This window comes from Sus scrofa, chromosome 11 (assembly GCF_000003025.6).
Source record: "Sus scrofa isolate TJ Tabasco breed Duroc chromosome 11, Sscrofa11.1, whole genome shotgun sequence".
NCBI lineage: Eukaryota > Metazoa > Chordata > Mammalia > Artiodactyla > Suidae > Sus > Sus scrofa.
In genome coordinates, this window is record NC_010453.5 from 75,946,723 (window position 1) to 75,968,160 (window position 21,438).

The following is a 21,438-nucleotide window of genomic DNA, read 5'->3' on the forward strand; positions in this document are numbered from 1 at the left end:
TGCCTGCGGGCAGGATGGGGGAGCGGATTTGGCAGAGGGTTACAACACCCCTGTGGCGTAAACTGGTTTATTTCTCTTTGCGAGAACAACTTTTATTTATTTGCCTGCTTAACGCTTTTGCTTCCTTCAAGTGCTGGCTGTCTTAGGAAGCTTGTCATGGAGACCAAAATTGAGATTAGATGCTATTCTACGGTAAAATCAGGCCCAGAAACCATGTCATATTGTAATGATAAAATTAGCTATGATAGCAGCACAGAGTACCCCCTTGCAGGATGGGTAAGGTAATAAAGCAAAAGTCAGTTGTTACAAAAAAGTATTGCTGGAGTTCCTGCTGCAGTGCAGTGGGATCTGTGGAGTCTCTGCAGCACCGGGACGCGGGTTCAATCCCCAGCCCAGTGCAGTGAGTTAAGAGATTCTGTGTTGCGGCAGCTTTGGCATAGGTTGCAACTGCAGCTCAGATCTGGTCCTTGACCTGGGAACTTCATATGCCACAGGGTGGCCAAAAAAGAAGAAAAACAAAACAAAATGAAACAAAAGCAATATTGCCTTAAGAAGGAGAGGTAAGAAAGGGTAAAATAGGGGTTTAGATTGACTTGAAGTGTTAGCGAAGGTTCAGTTTTGCACAAGCGTCTATTGACAGAATAAAATAGAATCAGACCACAGTATAGTATCATCTGTAATAACTTGTGCATTTCAGGTAAATGATATATTTCTTCTCTCCTAAAATTTTAAAACATTACTAAATTCCTGTGAAAATAATAAATCTAAGCATTATATTCATGTTCTTCAGAAAACAGTATGAAAATACAACTTTTTTGTTTCTGTTTTTGTTTTTTGTCTTTTTGCCTTTTCTTGAGCCACTCCCACGGCATATGGAGATTCCCAGGCTAGGGGTCTAATCGGAGCTGTAGCCACCAGCCTACACCAGAGCCACAGCAACGCAGGATCTGAGCCACGTCTGCGACCCATACCACAGCTCACGGCAACACCGGATCCTTAACCCACTGAGCAAGGCCAGGGATTGAACCCGCAACCTCATGATTCATGGTCAGATTTGTTAACCACTGTGCCATGACGGGAACTCCAAACTTAACTTTTTTTAAAAAAAAAGAGAGAGGATCGACTATAATCCACTGGTTATGGGCTATAGGTGTCTTATTATTATTATTTTTTTCTGGGAACATCTTAAGAGATTTGGATAAGTGAGGGAATTTCCATTCTATTATAGTACCAAGAGTGGACCTATGCTTTTTTCCTGAAGATATAACAAAAATCTAAAAATCACATCTTATTTGATTGAAAATTAAGTTTTAAACTAGTGGTATAATATTCCCCCTTCATACCTTCACAATAGTGACCAAAAATGGATTGTTTTCCCTGTAAAATTTTGTATGTGAATGAGTCTGAAATGAGTGACCTCTCACCTCTGTTTTGTGTCTTTCGTCTTCGAGCCCTAATCTTTTTTTAATCACTCAATTTCAATTACATGTTTGATGATTCTCTAAACCATGCCTACCACTTCGGTAAACACTGCAACATCATAAAAGTTAAAATGATGTAACTTGGAAGTCGAGCAACCGTCAGGTTCTTCGACTCCTTAACATGCAAATGGAACACTGACAGCCGAGAAGGAGTATTTTCCAAATATAAGGCGCATGTCAAATCCCCGAATCCTAAAAATAAGGCTAGAGTGACAGCTTTAGCTGGTTCTGAAGAAACCCCGAATGTGCCTGTTGGGGAAATCTCTTCATTCTTCTGAAATCGCTTCTGATGGTTCGGAAGCTGAGGTGTGATCGAGGCGGTTTTTCATTCAAGTTTCTACCAAATTGGGTTTGCTTTGATCAGAGTACTTGAAACGCACTCCCCTTTCACTCATTTCCCTTGGCTTTTCTGGTTCACATATCCCCTGCCTCCTTATTGTAAAGCAAAGCCCCCAAGGGAATGGCAGGTGACCCACATCCCCCGAGTCTGACGAATAACGGCAGCCCCCTCTCGCTGCGTGCCTGCTGCATGCCAAGTTGTTTCCATGAGCACGAGGGAGACCAAGCTGGCAGTCCCCTTTTGCAGATGAAGAAACCGAGGCAGAGGGTAAATTACCTGCCTCCGTCAGCACTAAACCAGATGAAGCGCTGAAACTCCTGAGCGCCTCTGCTCGAGTGTCCATCCAGGAGCAGAGATTGAGAGATGCAGTGGGGCAGGCGTGGTGTGCTCTAGGGGGAAGTGATGGCGGGTCTAGACCTTGCTGGGCTCTGCCATGTAGACAGGTCTCATAAATGTTACCTATAGCTCTGTTCCTTTGGGAAATGCATTATCATCTGAGTGCTGGGGGATACAGAAGACCAGGCAGGCGACATAACTTTCCAAAGTCACCCTGGAGAATTGGCTGCAGACCAGGCTTGGCCAGCAGGATCACTCCAGCGTTTTTGCGCACTGCTCTGTGCTGTCTCTTCCTGGTTGTGGCAAGGACTCAATTGGATAAGTGATAGGAAGTACCCATGAGAGTGGCTGATTCAGTGCAAACAGCGGATGCCTTCTCAGCGTCACTGTCGTCGTCACCATCGTCAGTAAGCTGTTACTGTCACTGTTCCTCTCAGGTGGAAGGAGGTGGAAAAGTTCCCCTTAGTAAACACCTGTTGTGTCCAGGAACCAATGGGAGGAACAGGGATGCATAAATGCAGAGGTAAACGCTACCCTGGAGAGTGTACCGCCACCACCCTGCCACGAAAGCTCAGGCTGAAGTATGTAGTGGATAGAGGTGTGTACAGGTGAGCACACCTGAGGCGTCTCTGCCTAAGTCTCCCGCCTCAGTGAAGCCAGGCTGTCAGTTCTTGGAGCATCCCTTAAAACCTATTTTGAAAATACTTTAGATATCTGAGAAAGTTGCGAAAATAGGTCCTAGATATGTTTCACTCAGCTTCACCTAACATCAAGAATATCCACAGCCGGGGTCCATTCCTCCAAATTCAGAAATTGGCATTGACCAATACCATGAGCTAAACTGCGGCATTATTCCGACTCTCCCAGGTTTCCCACTAACTCCTTTTTCTATTCCGGGATGCTGTATTGCTTTCAGGAGCCACTGTTTTGATGAGGCTATCACAGGGAACAAAAAGGGTGTTTTGACACCTCATACGAATTCAGTGCAAGTAGTTTACAATACTTGGGGCAGTCTCTGCAGATTTCTAGTAAACACGTGCATGGCTAAGGCAGCCTGTCACATCTTTGGGATAGAATAAGAGGGAAAGTATTCCAGACCCCCCTCTAGCTGGAAATAAGACCGTATGGCCAAAGAACCAATTATAGCGGCTTTGAGTGAGAAATCAAAGCGGAAGAGGGGCTTCAAAGAGGAGCACGTTGAAAAATAGAAGATAAAACGAAACTTTTACCTCCAGCAGCTGAGAAACAGTTCTGAATTCTGTTTGAAAGGCTCTTTTCCCCTAGGGGTGGATTTGACCTCCCTGCGCCAGATGAAGCTTCAGAGACCAATGAGTATGTTAGCAGACGTCAAACGCTTCTTAGCCTGCGGGGGAAACATTGACGAGAAGAATGATGACGGCGTCACACTGGTAAGTTCCTGCTCACCCTCAGGAGGCATTGCTTGCATTGAGATGACGTACCTTGATTTCTCGAACACAGAATCGGAGATCATTAACTTTTAAGTAATTTTTAAAAATGTCCTTGATCGTAAAGCTAACGTGAATTCCTTGTAGAAATTTGGCCAAATGCTTAAATAAGCAAAGAGGAGAACGAAAATCCCGTATGCCGCCACCCAGAGATAACCAGTGTTTATCTGCTGGTGTAGTCTCTTTAAAACTTCCTTCTATGTATGTTTTTCCTACAAAATTAGAATCGTTTTCACCCATTCTTTCGTCCATGTGATTGTTGAGATAGAACTTAGAGGAGAATGTTTTCAATTTAATTCTAAGCAGAAGAAACTGAGTTACTCTGAATGAATTTTTAAATTCAAGCAAACTCCTGTCATTACTTTTTTATTGCTATTAGGCAGTTGCAGTAATTTTTTTTTTCTTTTTTGTATTTTTGTCTTTTTAGGACCGCACCTGCGGCACATGGAGGTTCCCAGGTTAGGAGTCTAATCGGTGCTGTAGCCGGCAGCCTACACCACAGCCACAGCAACTCGGGGTCCAAGCCGCATCTGCGACCTACACCACAGCTCACGGCAACGCCAGATCCTTAATCCACCGAGCGAGGCCAGCGATCGAACCCGCAACCTCGTGGTTTCTGGTCGGATTCGTTTCCACTGCACCATGATGGGAACTCCAGTTGCAGTAAATTAAGCACATAACCAATAAATTTTGATGAATTTTAATGTAAACGCAATGTCTGATCATGAAAATAGGAACAGTTGGTCCTCTTGACGCGTAAAATTGCCTGGTTTGGGCACATGCTGGGGTGAAAATGGATTGTTGTAGGAATAAACATGTTGAGTCCCAGGAAAGTGAATTAGGGCAGCAGAAGGGCTGACGCAGCTCTGAGCCGTGGGATCTGTAGCTGTGGTTGGAACCAGTTTTAGAAAAAGCCGTTCAGTTTCTACCATGGGGACAAACATGTGATGAACGCAGCAGATGAGGAAAGCTACTTAAGTGCGTGGATGAGAGTTGGGAGACCTGAAGTCATTGTAGATTGAGTGCAGATTCAATGCCTGGAGACTTCTAGGTAGAACTCTCTAGACAGGATGTTGGCCTTTGGAATGTAGACGTCGGAAGACTATCAGCAGATGGAACTCGAAACTATAAGGACAGAAAACAAAACATGCCGAGCGTTTATTGAGAAGTGACACATTCAAATGGAAAAGCGTTCGAACTAGTTCATCGAGGAGCTATTTACTGAGCACACCCTGTGAACAAAATCATAGTGAACAAAACCAGACATGTGCTTGTCATGGACTCACATTTCATTGGGGGGGACAGGTATTACACAGGATAAGTAAGCGAAATATACAGCATCTTAACAATAATAAATGCAAAGAGAAATAATAAAACAAGACATAGAGATGCTGGGTACACAGTTGACACTTTGGGTAGACAGACAGGTAAGGTCTCACCGACGAGGAGGGTTCTGAGAGATGCCGCAGAAGTCTGCACACACTGCAGGTGAGAAGGGGAAGCATCCCAGGCCAGGCAGTGCTCGGTGCAAAGGCCCGGAGTCAGGACCAGGCGTGGCGTGGTTGAGAAATAGCAAGGAGGCCAGTGTGGCAGAGCAGAGCGAACAAGAGCGGAGAGGCAGCCAGGACCAGGTCACTCCTGAGGGCCTGTGAGGACTGAGGCAGTTACCCTTCGTGAGATGAGAGTATATTGGTGAGTTCTGGAGATGGGCCCCACAGGATCCGACCTAAAAGGACCACTCACACTGAACGCCGTGATCAGCTGGGACTATCAAAGGGCAGAGGTGAAGCTGAGAGTTCCGCCAGGGGGCTTTTGTTCTCATCTAGCAAGAGACGATGTGACTTAGACCAAGGTGGTAGAAGCTGAGGTGGTGCGAGGTGGCTCGTTTCAGTCTGCCTGAAAAGAAGATCCATTGGGATTTCCTGATGGACACGTGGTGTGAGAGGGAGAGGAGACTTCACAGGGACTCCGAATATTTCTGGTTTGGACAGGTGGAGTGATGGAGTTGATACTGAATGAGCTAGAGACGGCTGGGGACTGTGCTCGGAGCAGAGAGATTAGGGTGGATTTTGGAAAATGTGAAGGTGGAAGTGCCTCTTAGCCGTCGGCGTGGAGATGCCACGTTTGTGTTGGATGTCGGAGTCTGGCATTTGGGCGATGTCTGGGTGGGGGGGGGCGATTTGGGGGATTCTAGCATATTCCTGCTGTTGGAGACCTTGACCCTCGATGAAGTCACAGATTTGATACAGGAGGAAAGAGGGTTTGGGGACTGAGCCATCGAGCTTAGAAAAGGGGGAGATCAGAATTGAGATGCGATGAGGGATCCCCCAGGTGGGAGGCAAACCAAGAGAATGAGATGTCCCAGGAGCCACGAGGAGAAAGAATGACAAGGAGAAGGGACCATTAACTGTCAGATACACCTGGCTGAGAGGTCAAGCAGATGGAGGTTGGGGCTTGGCTGCCACACTTAGGAACGGGGAGGGTGGTGGTCTCCTGGTCCAGGGCAGCTTCACGTGGAGCGGTGGCGTCAGAATCCATGCTGCCATAGGCTATTTAATTAGTGGTTCATTTAATGCTTGAACTACATTAATTAACGCATATCTAGTGCATAGCAAAACCCCACCGGAGTCTCTCTTCCTTTGTTTGGCAGAACACATTACAACTTTACATTGTTGTTGTTTTGTTTTGTTTTCCATCTCAGTAAATAAAAACAGCGCTCATGCTCCCATCCCTGCTAAGTAAAAGGACCTGCATATTTAAGAAGATGAGCTGTGGTTGAAAGAATCAATACGCTGCAATAAATTGCTATCATTTCTGCCCATATTCAATTTTGGCATTCCTTGTGACTTTTTTTTATTGAACAGAGAACACAAATGTGGCAAATAATTATGCTGTAATAACTAAATTTTGTTTTCTTACGGATGCTGTGATCACTGTTGACTTTTTACAAGGAAAGTAACAACGAGCGGGGGGCTAGGAAGTCCTTCCGTGGGGATCACAGCAGGTAGCAAATGGCAGTTGCTTTGATCCTTGTGTGTGCACTGGTGGGTCGATGACGTCGCGAGCAGCCAGTCTTGGGGTCGCCTTTCTGTAAGGTGCATTTGGTGTGTTCCTGCCCATGGTTACTGATGACGGAAGAAAGGCTGTCTACAGGCTGAGCTGGAGTGTCAGCTGTTCATCACAACTAGGCATCATGCCTCCCACTGTTACATGGTGTGTAAAAGAGATGAAACTGTCACAGAAAAACCCAGTGAGGATAGACCGAGTGAGATTTTCTGGGGAACGGCCAGGCCCACTCCCCGAGTGAGGAGGAGGTGGTTTGAGAGAGGATCCTGGTCTCTGGACCTCAGGCTTCCAACTAGAGGTGAAAACGTCAGGGCCTGGGATGAGAAGCCACTTAACACACAGGGCTGTGCCATCCTGGGTCGTGTGCCGCGGAAACAAGCAAGGGTGTAGATAGTGCACAGCTTCTGGGCACCAACCTTAAAAGGCAAACTGAGTGTGGGGGGGGAGGGGCGGTTTGCAGGAAGAGCGTTTTCCTGTTTAAACACATCACCAGTGGGATGAATGCAAGTTTCCTTAGGAGCATCCACATTTCAGCCTCAGCCTTACAGCTCAACTAACTAGACGTCCTCTCACGTTGGCTATTTGTTAACAGGAGTGCTGGAGTTCACGCTGTGGCTCAGCAGTAAGGAACCCCACTAGTACCCATGAGGATGCAGGTTCCATCCCTGGCCTCGTTCGGTGGGTTGAGGATCCGGCGTTGCCGTGAGCAGTGGCGTAGGTGGCAGTCTCGGCTCGGATCCCGCGTTGCTGTGGCTGTGGTGTAGGCTGGCAGCTATAGCTTCGATTCCACCCCTCGCCTGGGAACCTCCAGGTGCTGCAGGTGGAAGCAAAACATAAATAAATAAATAATAGATAGATAGGTAGACAGACAGACAGACAGATAAAATGTGAGTGCTGGGTGTGCAGAGAAGCGTGGATTCGGCCCACAGTGGCTCTGCTTCTGGGGTCTGTTACCTCAGGCGACCTAACCCACAACTTCTCCAGTTGCAAAATCAGGATGGTACAGAAGAGAAGAAACCATTTATAACTTTTAGGCATGATGTTTGTGAAACCACCTAGATGCCGTGTCCTGTGTAGTCACCGTGGAGGTAATTTCCAAAGGGCAGTAACTTTCCGTGAGGACCATGTGTCCCCAAAGCCGCTGCTGGTTGCCTCCAGAAACAACAGCTGCCTCTGTGGTTCTCGCAGCTGCAGAGCACGGTTCTAGAACAGCATGTCATTTATGTCTTCGCATGTGGCATCAGATGTCTTCCACCCACGGTCAGGACAAGGCAGGAGTACGTTCCATTTCAAAAACTGGACATTTAATTTTTTTTAACTTCAGGTCGAGATTTCTCTATAAGAAACAGTACCCCATAGGTCTAGTGACTTGCAGAAGGACTCAGAAGTTGATTGCCGGTCAGGTCAAGGTCTCAGCTCCTGATATTTTATGACAATGAATTTAGAATAGTCTGTTATCTTGTGTGACAAAGTGGAATGACTCGAAGTTGGATGCTTTTATTTTGATTCCCCATGAAAGCAATGTCATAAATGATATTAATGAACTTATATGCAAAACAGGAGCAGACCCACAGACAGAGAAAACACACGTATGGTTACCGAAGGGGAAGGGGGGGATAAATCAGAGGCATGGGATTAACAGACACACAACTACTACATAGAAAAGAGGTAAACGACAAGGACCTGCAATCTGGCACAGGGAACTCTGCTCAGTATCTGTGATAACCTACAAGGGGAAATAATCTGAAAAGAAATATATACGTACAACTGAATGCCCCTGCTATTCCCTTGAAACTAACACAACCTTGTAAATCAACTACACGTTGAAACAACTAAGAAACAAATAGTTGGGTGTTTTCATTCTTGTCTGAGATTACCTAGGATCAAACTTGCCCACTGTCCTAGATGTCACGGGTGGCTCATGCTTTGGGTGGCTTTGCCCCTAAGTGATCCAAGAAGGATTCCTTTTAGTTTTTCTCTCGTGAACAGAGCAGGAGATGGCTGAGTGAGTGTTGGGCTAAATTCTAAGTGGTGGAACCAGAGCTTTGCTGCATGGAAAGCAAATCTGCTCATAAAGGGGCTGATCCTATGAACTTGGCATTGTCAGTATCAGACACTAACCAGTTCTTCATGTGGGTTTATGCTACGAGGGAAAATCTTCTGAGATCCAGATGTTATTGCGTACAGTGGTGTAACCTGCCAATCACTGACTGATTCTTCCAATAATGTGGAATAAGTTTAGAAGAAGGTGAAAGATTAGTTCTTTAGGAAATTGAGTATGTGACATCATATTTCTCTAAAATATCTGTGGATATGTCATTCTTGGGACTGTTTGCTAGACTATTCATGAGATGAATTCTGTATGTAACAAACTGTGGTGAAATTGATATGAAACAGCATCCTTAGTTGTTTATGTCTTAAGTCAGATTGAATGTATTTATTGTTCGAATGTAGTTAAAGGTACATACAAGACATAAACTGTAGATTGAAGAGTGTAATTAAGTCCAAGCGTAGAAAAGCAAATGCATTTTGGAGAATTTTATCAAAATTTATATTTAATAAGCCCTTTTGACTTTACTGTAATTTTGTCTTTGTTTAAAAAATGGAATGAGGCGTTCCCATTGTGGTGCGGCGGAAATGAATCCGACGAGGAACCATGAGGTTGTGGGTTCGATCCTGGCCTTGCTCAGTTGGTTAAGGATCTGGCGTTGCAGTGAGCTGTGGTGTAGGTCGCAGATGTGGCTGTGGCCTAGGCCAGCAGCTGTAGCTCCGATTCAACCCCTATTCTGGGAATCACCATATGCTCAAGTGCGCCCCTAAAAAGCCCCCCCCCCAAAAAAGGAACGAAAGTAGCAAAATTCCATGCTACAAAACTGACAAAAGGCATTATTTTAACTACTTTTAAAGTATTTGTCTTTTTCATTTCCTCATAGATTCCTCTTCTGAATCATGATTACAAATCAATCATGGAGTTACTTAATAACCTAATTTAAATTGAGCATGATGACAGTTTACTTAAAAAGAAAGCCTATTGCCTTAGAAACAGGAATTCCCCCATAGGAAACAGTTGAAAATTTCCTCCAAACTCCCATCTCATCTTAGCACTTACTACTCCCATCTTAGTAGTTACAGAGGCCTCATTTCTAAACTTCACTTTGCATCAAGAAACTAACCTGGGAGAAAGTTAAAATGATAGCCACACATTCATTCGAAAGCCTATCAGCAGCAATTCCCCCTTTCCTGTGTCTCTGTCCCTCTTACGTGTGTAAGCTTTGGGATGACAGCATGTCCTGCCATCGTGTTTATCTTTGCATCGCCCTATAGTGCTGGAATTTTAGAGCGAGTCCGTACATTAATGATTTGGGGATGAGAAGTGCTAAAGTACTGAGATATTATATTTTGTATTTAAAAGTATTCGGGTTATAGTAGAAAAGGCTACGAGGGAGGGAACTAGAAATTACATGAGAAAGTGCGCATTATCCGGGTAATAAGGAACATGATACCAAACAAGCCATAATCTTTTTTTCCCAAGAATGATGACATCCAGGCGCACCAAATAAGTAGAATTACACGTATGTTATTTTAAAATGTCCCTGTGTTTTAGATCCACTACTTTATGAAATGGCTCTCTTTAAACCCCTGGGTAAACGATATAAGCAGTGCTAACTGCTTTTTTAGCTCAAGTGACAGCCTATCTCTTCGTTGCAGTTGCACATGGCAAGTGCCAGTGGGTACAAGGAGGTGGTGGCTCTTCTCCTGGAGCACGGCGGGGACCTCAATGTGACAGACAATCAGCACTGGACCCCACTCCACCTGGCAGCAAAGTATGGCCAGGTAAAATAATGTCCTGATTTACTTTGGAAGAGATCATTTTATGATCAGCGTGTCATTTCACAGTGAATTTTGTTTTATTTTCAAATCATGCACGAACATTACATTTGACTTAATGAAATCATCTTACCAAACAAATATGTTTGTGGTTGAAGGAAAACATTGACATTTAAAAGGACACATAATAACAGACATTCTTCAGAAATCTCTGTATTCTAGTAATACCATTGGAGAGATAATCAAAACTTAAAAAACCTTCTTTAGAGGATGAACTTAATACTATTTTCTTAATATTAATAGTCCTTATAAGCTTACAGTTTCATGAGTCTGTTATAGTTGTGTTTGTTCTCTGTGGTCGGTAGATATAAAGCACAATTACATTTTATATCTGATTTTTCTCTATGAAGTATACTTTAATGATGAAAGATAGGTAGCAGAGTTCTTTCGCTGATTTAAAGCTTGGCTGTAGCTAATATATCTTGAGTTACTGTTGCACAAGCTAACTTCTCACTAGGTGCTATTATACCATGAATAAGAAGCAAACTTTAACTGGTAATTATTCTAAGTAATTTAATATAAAAATTATAAGTAATTTATATGGGTGAATGTGTTCAAACAGTATTCATAGTAAATATTCAAATTGGCTTATAAATATATATAGTATGTTGTGTTAAAAGTCTTCATATAATAATATAAAATATAACTTCAGTTTTACAAATACATGGAGATTTAATTAACCATATTGATGTCTAATCATTGTTTAAAGTAACAATCACACTCACTAAATTTATCATAAGTTAAATCCATTAGATACAACAAGTACGCAAAATATGTATCACACAGCTCCGAGTCACGTAGTTGTTGAAAAAAATCGAAAGTATTTGCACTGAAGCGTGTTAGGGAAAGCATATTGCTTGGGAAGGTCTTCCAAATTAATAAGACATTGTTTGCGTTGACAATATTTCCTGTAGAAAAAGATTCATGCAATCAATAAGTATTTTTATCAGGCTCTTAACCACCTCACATCTGTGCTTCAAGCAGGTGAGTGTGTGTGTGTGTGTAAAGGAATGGCTGGGTTAAGGAGATGAGGCTGCAGGTAGCTGATATCCTTGGCCTCAGGGACCCAGGTTTCCTAGGTGCCCTGGAATACCGGGGATGGCCAGGAGACCATGGTATATCAGTCTAGCGCGGCAGCATCCTGGAATGCACAGGCGAGCAGTGTTGTCTTTCAGAAGGTAGACAGAAGGGAACAGAAGAGCAAGCCCTGTTTCCTCAACACAACCTCATAGCCTGTGCTGGAGAAATGGTAATCAGTGACGTATCAACATGCATCCCTTATAACCAGAGATTGCTTCCAGAAGGAGCAACGAAATATTTCACCCAGTTTGTCACTTTGGCTGATAGCACTTTCAGATTTTGGATCAGGTATCATTTCAAAGAGCAATGAATTGCTTCCTTTTAACCACTTTTATAAGATAAGCAGGACCTCCTGTCATGGCTCAGCGAGTTAAGGACCTGACATAGTGTCCATGAGGGTTCAATCCCTGGCCTTGTTTAGTGGATCAAGGATCTGGCATTGCTGCAAGCTGTGGTGTAAATTGCAGATGTAGTTTGGATCCAGTGTTACTGTGGCTGTGGTGTAGGCTGGCAGCTGTATGTCCAATTTGACCCCTGGCAGGGAACTTCCATGTGCCATAAAAAAAAAAAAAAAAAAGAAAGAAAAAGGAGGAATTCTTGTCGTGGCTCAGTGGTTAACAGATCTGACTAGTAACCATGAGGTTTTCGGGTTCAATCCCTGGCCTCGCTCAGTGGGTTAAGGATCCAGCGTTGCCATGAGCTGTGATGTAGGTTGGAGACACAGCTCGATCCCGAGTTGCTATGACTATGGCATAGGCCAGCAGCTGTAGCTCTGATTTGATCCCTAGCTTGGGAACCTCCTCTGGCATGGCCCTAAAAAAGAAAAAAGACAAAAAAAAAAAAAAAAAAAAAAAAAAAGAAGAAAAAAAGAAATACAATCATCAACTCTGGGAGAACAGGACTAGATTGAACAAAAAGTTTTTAAAGACTTGCCTTGGACTAAATATGTCACCATTTCTGTTATCAGACATTCAAATAGTTTTTATCAAAACCCAGGGTATAATTTTTGTCTTATTTGACTGCAGGTCAAATGAAATATTTGCTGTGAGGTGATGTATTTTATTTGCTGTTGTACTTTTCTGTTCTGTGGTTTCCATTTGGTTCTTTCTTACAACTTCTTTCTATGTCTTTGATGAGGTGTTCTCTTTTCTCATCTGTTTCAAGAGAATTTGTAATTACTTGTTGAAGCATTCTTATGACGGCTGCTTTAAAATCATCATCAACTAATTCCAGCGTGATTCATCTTGCTGTTGGTGTTAGTTAATTGTCTCTTCTCAATCAAGTTATCATTTTCGATTTGGGTATGATTGTGATGAGTGATTTATCTTTTTTCTTGGACATTTTGGCTGTTTTGTGAGGAGAGTCTTGGTCCTATATCAGTCTTCCGTTTTAGCAGGCAGTTACCCTCTCTGGGGTTAGAGTTCAGGTTCTGGTTGGCTTGAGTGGGATGTGATTCCAATGACAGCTTAATGGCCAGACCCTTCAAGATGTGATTGGAATGCTTGCTTTATTGGGTGCCCCCGAGGTGCCCATGCATTTTTCCCAGTGCCCCCAAAGGCTTGGAAGTGGTTTCCTTGGACCAGGTGGCCCCGTGTCTCTGGGTGTGTAGGGCAATCTCCATTTGGACAGAGACCTTCAGAAATTCAGCCCTTTGGATAAGCTCCCTCTCGAAGGTGCCCCCTTCCAGCTACCCTGTCTGCCATGGGGGAGGGGCATCTCAGCGTCAGTGGAGAGGGAGTGCCTGCCCTGGTACTGAGCATTAGCAGGGTTTCGGTGCTGGAATCACCTGCTGTCGTCAGGGAGACATGGTTTCGTAGGGGAGGGGTGCCTCTGTCTGGTCCCTCCTGTCGCTGGGATGGGCTGGAAAACACCAGGTCTGGGGAAGCCTTCTTCTCTTCTGTGTGAGGACAGAGGCTCCCCTGCCTCCTCTTCCGATGCCTTCTGCTGGTCCTGAGCCTGTTCATCTTGCTCCTTCTGCTTATCAGATTTCTTCTAGGGTTGCTTGTTATTTCCAGGGTTTATTGTCATTAGCAGGGAAGACCAGTAAGAAATGAGTCTAAGATAGTGTACTTTAAAACAGCTGCTTCTGTTTCAAAAAACACTCATTTCCAGAAGACTTGTAAAGCTTGACATGAGGCACCTAAGCCCAGTACAACGGCTGCTCCCTTGATAAAGCTTCGTGGAACTTTTTCACACGACAGTCATAGAAGAACCACTGATGAGTAAGGCAGGAAGGGTCAGAGGACATCAGCGTTTCACCCCATTGCCTGTCATGTTCCCCCAAGTTCCCAAACTTCGGGCTTTCTAAATCTATGGTTTTTTCAGCCTAGAGAAACATGGTCACGGACTTTGCTGGGAAATCTGATTCACAAGCTGCATGTACTTTGCAAAGAACAGAATAATTAAGAGTGATGTTTTCATGGCTGTATTTCCCGTGTTCCAGCTGCATTCCCCAAACTCACTATTTGTTAATGATTAATGGTAAATGAATTAAGAAACACTTTGCAGTTGCTCCATTTTTTTTTCAAAACCTGTTGCAAAATACATGACCCCAACTTTTAAAAACATACTTCTTTTTTTTTTTTTTTTTTTTTTTTTTTTGCCATTTATTGGGCCTCTCCTCGGCATGTGGAGGTTCCCAGGCTAAGGGTCGAGTCGGAGCTGTAGCCACGGCCTACGCCAGGGCCACAGCAACACAGGATCCGAGCCGCATCTGCGACCTACACCACAGCTCATGGCAACGCCGGATCCTTAACCCTGTGAGCCAGGCCAGGGATCGAACCCGAAACCTCACAGTTCCTAGTCGGATTCGCTAACCACTGAGCACGACGAGAACTCCTTCTTTCTTTTCTTTGCATGGCAGAATCCTATTTTTTTCTTCTATTTCCCAGGCACTCCTCCCACACAAACACACCTGGATGTCACTCTGTGCACCCAAATGCCAAAACCAAAGCGCTCTTCCTCGATTTAGGCTCAAAAAATGGAGACATTTATGTTAAGAGAAGATTTGTGAGGGAATTGCAGCTTGATTATTTTGTCAAGAAAATAACATATGATGTCTTAGATTACATAAAAAAATTGTTAACCCACAAAAATACCATTTAATATTCATTTTGAAAATGATATTTTAGAAACAGGTATTATTTGACTATCAGCTTATATGCATGGGGGATTTATAACTCCCTGAAGAAATTCACTGTAAATAAGTATATCTCAGTTCAGGGAAAAAAACTTTAGAAATGCTAACATTTTAGAAAGACGAATGCAGTTTTACAGCCATTCATAGCAATTTCCATGTCTTATAAATATCTTACAAATATAAATACCTTTATGGAGCAGGCAGTCCATAATTGATAGCAATATTTATAAATGACATTTATTCTGGGATGGCATACATATTTTAAAACTTGCCTTTATAAATATATTAACTTCTCCAGGGAGTCAAAAAAGAGTTGCCTGTTCTTGTCTAAAACTGGGAACTGAATTGGTTTTGTGAGCAATAAGTCATTTGCTCTTACAACTTTTTATGAGTTGTAGGTGAAATAAAGTTGGATTCTAGCCTTGTGCATATTTTCAGTGTTTATAATAGGAATGGCCATACGACAACGGAAGATAAGAAAATCAGTGCGCAGATGCTAAAATCTAAATCACCTTCCCTTCAAAAGTATCTTCCATGCATATCTTGATGTTCAGAAGAGTCATTTGTATTCTCGAGTGCATGAGGAGTGAGATATATTCAGCGTTTTATTTTTCTTTGGCTAGTTCCTCTTCCATTGGAAAAAAATCAAACACCCTCTGGTTTCCTCCTACCCCCCTGAGTGTGAAATACTGGTAGAGCCAGCCTCAGATCCTCTGTATAACCAGGGCCCCCAAAGTCCTCTCTTGTTTTTCTCAAGTTCTAGGCCCAGGAGGACCACTGCCCAGTGGTGGGTGATTCACTGTCAACCTGCCGTCAGACTCAACTTGTGCATAAAGGGAATTTTCGCCTTCGTTTCCCCACCCCCAATCTGCTGCCCCTTCTGTGTTTCATCATTTGCACAATCGCAAAACTGCTGTCACCATTTTCCTGCCTCCCCTCCTCTCCTGTAGTCAATAATCCCCGGAGCCCACAAGCTCCTCCCTGGTGCAGAGTTTTGAGCTACAGGAGTTAGAACCACGGACGCGTTCATCTGTGCACCGGCCTGGCCCCTCTGCCTTCACCTGGTGCAGGACGAACCCACCAGTTAACCGAGTTCCCTGCCCCTCCCTGACTCTATTCTCCACGAGGAGGCGACAGTGAGCTTTCTAAATGCAAAGACCCTCAAACTGTTCTATGCGCCATCCTTGCCACTGCTGTTGGTATAAAACACCCCTCTACAGCACCGTCCACCTGCCCCCCGCCCCCGTGCCAGGGTTTCCACTCACTTCTCCGGCTTCCTTTCTCCCAGTCCCCCTGCCAGGTTGGAGCATATAACTACCCTGAAGTTCTTTCAGTTTCTGGAATACGCCACCAGGGACATCCTTGTCACATCCTCTGCTCCTCTTGAAATGCTTACTTGCTCTGCAGATCTCCGCTGGGATGTCACTTCACTAGGGGTCTTTTGTCACTTCCTTGGTTCCAGTGAGGCGGCCCTCGGGCACCGGGGTGGCACCGGTGTCAGCCATAGCACTCAGCACGTGCAGGGATTGTCTCTCATACGCGTCCCTGTCGCCCATGAGCACTGAGCGCAGGTGCAGCACCCGTTTCTTGATTGACACGGGGCCTGGCGCCGAGCCCTCAGTGACTGCCCTTGAGGGAGCCAGGTGGTGAGGGTCCTGGGTTAGCGGACGCTTGTCTGTCTCGGTGCATCACTGACTACAGGTGTGAGGGCTGGGCGAGTGGGCCGAGCCTGGGGGACTCGTAGGAGGAAGCCTCGGGGAGCTGACCAGGAGCTGCCTGAGCCCCTGGCAGGCCTGGGAGATGGGCATTTGTGATGGATCCCGCAAAGGCATCACACTCCACGTGGAGGTGGGGGGAGCTCAGCAAAGGGCAAGACAGCGGGGCAGCAGCGCAGTTCATAGTCTCCCGAGTGGGTCAGAGGAGTCTGAGGAGGAGTGAGCTTCGAGGAGGGGACCTGCCGGGGGCAGCGAGGGAGGCATATTTCCGGAAAGAGACAGGGCGGCCTGCCGAACGCTGCTGGGATTACAAAGCGTGCTTTTCAGATGAAGAAAAGGAAGGCAGACATTTGTTTCATGAGAAATCACAGTTGGATCCTGGAGGTAATGATTTGTTAGACATTGCATTTTATTTTTGCGTTTTTTTTTGGGGGGGGGCCACACCTGTGGCATGTGGAGATTCCCAGGCTAGGGTTCGAATCCGAGCTGCAGCTGCCAGCCTACACCACAGCCACAGCCATGCCAGATCCGAGCCCCATCTGCGACCTGCACTGCAGCTCACGGTGATGCTGGATCCGTGACCATCTGAGCGGGGCCAGGGACTGAAGCCGCAACCTCATGGATACAATTCGGATTCCTTTCCACCGCACCGCGGCAGTAAATCCTAGGCACTGCATTTTAGACCTGAAATTTTTCTGGTGATGCTGAGTTGGACGTGTTTACTTATTATAAAGCAGCACGTGTACCACCGAGCACGGGACATAGAAATTCTCAAGTCCCAGAGGTCTTTAACGTTATTCCTTTTTATTAAGTGAAATGATCTCTTTTAGCTTCTGAACCAGGAATTTGACTATCTCCAGAACACTCTTTGTTTGTTTGTTTGTTTTACTTTTTAAAGAATTAATGTCCACCAAGGAATTAATGTTGCTAAATTGGCACAAACTGAAATACAACTGTCCAAAAAATTAATAACACCCATCGCCAGTATCCTGTGTGAATTTAAATTTCAGCTTAAATGCAATTTCTCCTAACTGATAGGCCCTCCTTTCACACACACACACACACACACACACACACACACACACACACACTCAGCTGCCTTACCCTCTGGTAATTATAAAATTCTTGTAATAATTAGAGACGGATCCTTGTCGGGCTCGAAACCTTCCCTGCTTGGATTGAAGTAATTACCTAAAGATCTTTTCTGAGGTTAAAACAAATGTTCCCGAGTCTGGTAAGTGAAATAAGCACTGGCCTGTGTGATTTAGCTCTGTGACATGCCTCACCGGTTCCTAATGGGAAGCACATAGGAAGTACTTTTTTAAAAAGTGAGGCATCCCCGGGCAATAGAAGCATCTTCATTCCACACATGAATGTTTGTTTTTACAGGCCTGAAATAAATTGGAGCTACCTTTCTGTGAAAGCTTTTCATGCTGGAAACCATTTGCTTTGATTACTGAAATGCTTTCTGCAGGGACAGGGGACGCTGTAGAAAGAGGCAGTTGTAGAGATATCGCCCAGGCTTCGGTTGGAGTTGGGTAAAGAGGGCATTGAGTGGAGAAATGCAAAGTAACCAGGAGCCTCTCCAAGAGGCTCACATTTTTGCAGAGGTAGCAAAGCTTTGGTCAGTGCTATTTTTTCAAGTTTGTGAAAAACAAAGGCAGTCTTACCTACTTCTCAGCTTTGCATGTTTCTTTTTTCTTTCTTTTCTGCTTTTCTTCTTTCCTTCCTCCTTCCTTTCCTTGCTTTTTCCCCCTCTCTTCCTCCTCTGTTTTCCTTCTTCCTCCATTCTCCCTTCACTTCTTTACTTCCTTTCCTGTGGTTTAAAAGCGAGCAAATCTCTGCGATTTTTTGGCTATTAAACAAAATTCTTTCCTGTGTCCATTTCAATGTCCTGCCTGGGACCTTGCTCTGTACATTTATTTTTCAGATTTTGATACAACATCTATGTCTTTAGTAATCTTGAGTAATACCCCCCCAAAAAGAAAAGAAATGGAAAGACCCATTTAGGAAAACGAAAAGAGTAAAAATTCCAAAGTAATTTCCCAGAATTTAGAAAGTAGACGTAGTAAGTGAATTTATCAAGGATGTTTACAGGACCATTAAAAAGCACAAACTATATAGGATATTTTTAACAAAAAAAGTCTAAGATTTCTACACTGGAAACTATACAACAATTTAACATAAAGGTGAAACAACGTAGGAGCAGTTAAAGAAGACCGAGGACAAGGGGGCGGTGAGCCCTTGTGGGATCCTTGAACCGCGAGTGTTGTTTTGATGGTATTACTGACCCTCTCGAGTCTGGCCCAGCAAGGATCGTCCTGCCCGGCTCATCCACACCGCAGACCAAGACTGAGTTGGGTTCGGAAGCAAAGGGAAGCTTTATTCTTTTTTTCTTTTTCCAATTTAATTTCTTGGCGTATAGTTGATTCGGAGTTGTTAGTTTCTGCGACCGCCGTCTCCTTCCCCCGTGCCCCCCGGAGGACAGCGCCTGCGGATTGTTCACTGATGGATCTCAAGTCCTCAGCATAACCCTTCCTGTTCCCATTACCTTTGGTGTTTCAGACGAGCGTGGTGAAGCTGCTTTTGGTGCATCAGGCAGATCCTCAGCTTCTGAACTGCAACGAAGAGAAGGCTTCAGGTAGGTTAGGAGCAGCCCGGGACCGCCGAGCGGTCGCTGTCCCCTTGGCACCCTTTGGAAGTTCTGCAAAACGTCAGCCTCTTCTGAGATGCTCTGTGAAGCCCACAGTTCAGGCATGTTCACAAACTCGGTGAATGGTTATGAGAGGCTGTTGGAAAGCTGGTAAGTTTATAGGGACTGTTGTATTTCATTGGAATGTGCTCTTTGGGCTTGGAAGTCTCAGGCAGTCATTCCTGCAGTCACTTACTTTAAAATATAGGTTTTCTGTTGTTTAACTAGTTTCTCATAGACCAAATACATGCTTAGGGTATTTTAAGCGATAAGAGGGTTTTTTTTTTTTTTTTTCTGCACAGATACTTATACTGCAAGCAGGAAAGACTAAATATTCTCAAGCTAATTTAAAACTTTGAAAATCTTGGAGTTCCCTGGTGGCCTAGTGGTTAAGGATCTGACATCGTCACTGCTGTGGCTCAGGTTCAATCCCAGGACCGGCGATTTCCAGGGGCCACAGGGGTGGTCAAAAAAATAAAATGTTTAAAAAATCTTAATAATTGCTTATCTTTTAATATATTTTTTAAAATTTCTAGAGTTCTTTTACCACTAAGTGCCTGCTACGTTAATTTTCTAGCTTTTAAAATTTGACAACGACGTTACTACCCCTAAGTCATTTTTGGTGTATTAAAAATAAAAATTCTAAATAATAAAAATAAATGTCCAGCATCAGTAACAAAATAATATAACCATTTTGAAGGTGGTAATTAATCTAAATAAATTTATTTATTATTCTTGTTTCTGTACCTCCATTAACCTAAAAGCACTTAGGCCTGATGTTTTTTTATTCCATGTACTTTTAGGGGTATTAACTGATAAATTTCAGTTTTTTCTTTCTTTTATTTTTTTTATTTTTTATTTTTTCCCTGCTTTTTAGGGCCTCACCTGCACCAAATGGAAGTTCCCAGGCTAGCGGTTGAACTGGAGCTGGAGCTGCCAGCCTACACCACAGCTCATGGCAATGCTGGATCCTTAACCCACTGAGCAAGGCCAGGGATGGAACCGGCATCCTCATGGAATCTAGTTAGGTTCATTACCACTGAGCCACAGTGGGAACTCCCGATTGTTTAACATTTATTCATCTCATTTGTTAAAATTAACTAAAGATTTAACAAATAGAACTATAAGATAGCCTCATAGTCTCAAACTTTAGAATGAGGCTAATATTAATGCTAGGATAGCTATCTTAACGTTATCTACAAAAGGATGCCTAATGGTAAATATTAAAAGAGTAAATAGAAATTTATAGCTTTTTCCTATCTTTTTTCAAAACAATATTTTTACTGTGAATACAAGCTACATCCTCTGTTAACTCCAGTTCTAACAGGAGGCCACATTTTTCAAGGTCATGCTTCTGGCTTCTTCCCCTGAGAACGATGTATATGATTGACTCTGGGCTGCAGGGACTCCGACTGTCACAGTTTTTAGTCTAGTGTCAACTTGGCCCGAACAGACACTGAAGGCAGTTGGCAAGGACCGACCACGAGCCCTGGGAGTGACTACGTCCTTGGTCTAAGTTCAGCGCCGGCCACCTCGGGCCTAGTGTCTGAAGACCGTCCCAGAGGACTTGGCCCGTTTTGGTCACGCAGTGTCTGCCGTCGGTGTGACCCCTGCTCCGTGTCATGTTGATCATGAGAGACGCTGTGATAGATAGACCGTAACAGAGTCTCAATAAGTGTTTGTTGATCGAATTAAAAAACTTCTCTAAAGCACGAAGGACAAAGAGATTGAGGCAGGGAGAAGGTTGAAGGAGGCGTAGGATATACCAGCCTGTCATCCGACCTCAGAACGAAGACACCAGATAAAAGATAGTGCAGAGGGCAGCGAACTGGACACGCGTGTTGTGGCTGAGCATGTGTAACTCATCGTCTGTACCACACTATATCCTTGTGTTTTTGTTCCTTGAACTTGGAACAGACACATAAAATGTTATCTGGGGGACCAAAGCCATTTGAGGTATAGCTGTTACTCCATAAGGATAGACTCTCCCAAGCGGAGGTCCCCGGCCTCGCACCTGCTCGTGACGCAGGTAAGACTTGACCCAAAGCCAGTGCTGACAACATCCCAGCATAAATATCTTCTTGTGGGGCAGGGTTACCTCAACCAGCCCAAACCACGCAGCCCCGCTTCACTGACGCCAGAGGTCATGCCGTCGAGGTCTGAGGGTTGGAAAGGAGCCGCCACCGTCATTAGGCTCCCAATTGCGATGACGTGGGCTTTTCCTCAAGACGTGTT

The 21,438-nt window shown here is 44.3% G+C and overlaps 1 protein-coding gene across 1 annotated transcript in view; it reads left to right on the top strand.

The window, feature by feature from the left end:
- Nucleotides 1–21,438, top strand: part of MYO16 (myosin XVI) — a 532,176-nt gene that overhangs the window by 206,940 nt on the left and 303,798 nt on the right. Inside the window, 3 exon segments of the mRNA XM_021065905.1 lie at nt 3,442–3,566; nt 10,398–10,523; nt 19,077–19,152. Of these exon segments, the coding sequence (XP_020921564.1) occupies nt 3,442–3,566; nt 10,398–10,523; nt 19,077–19,152 (327 nt within the window).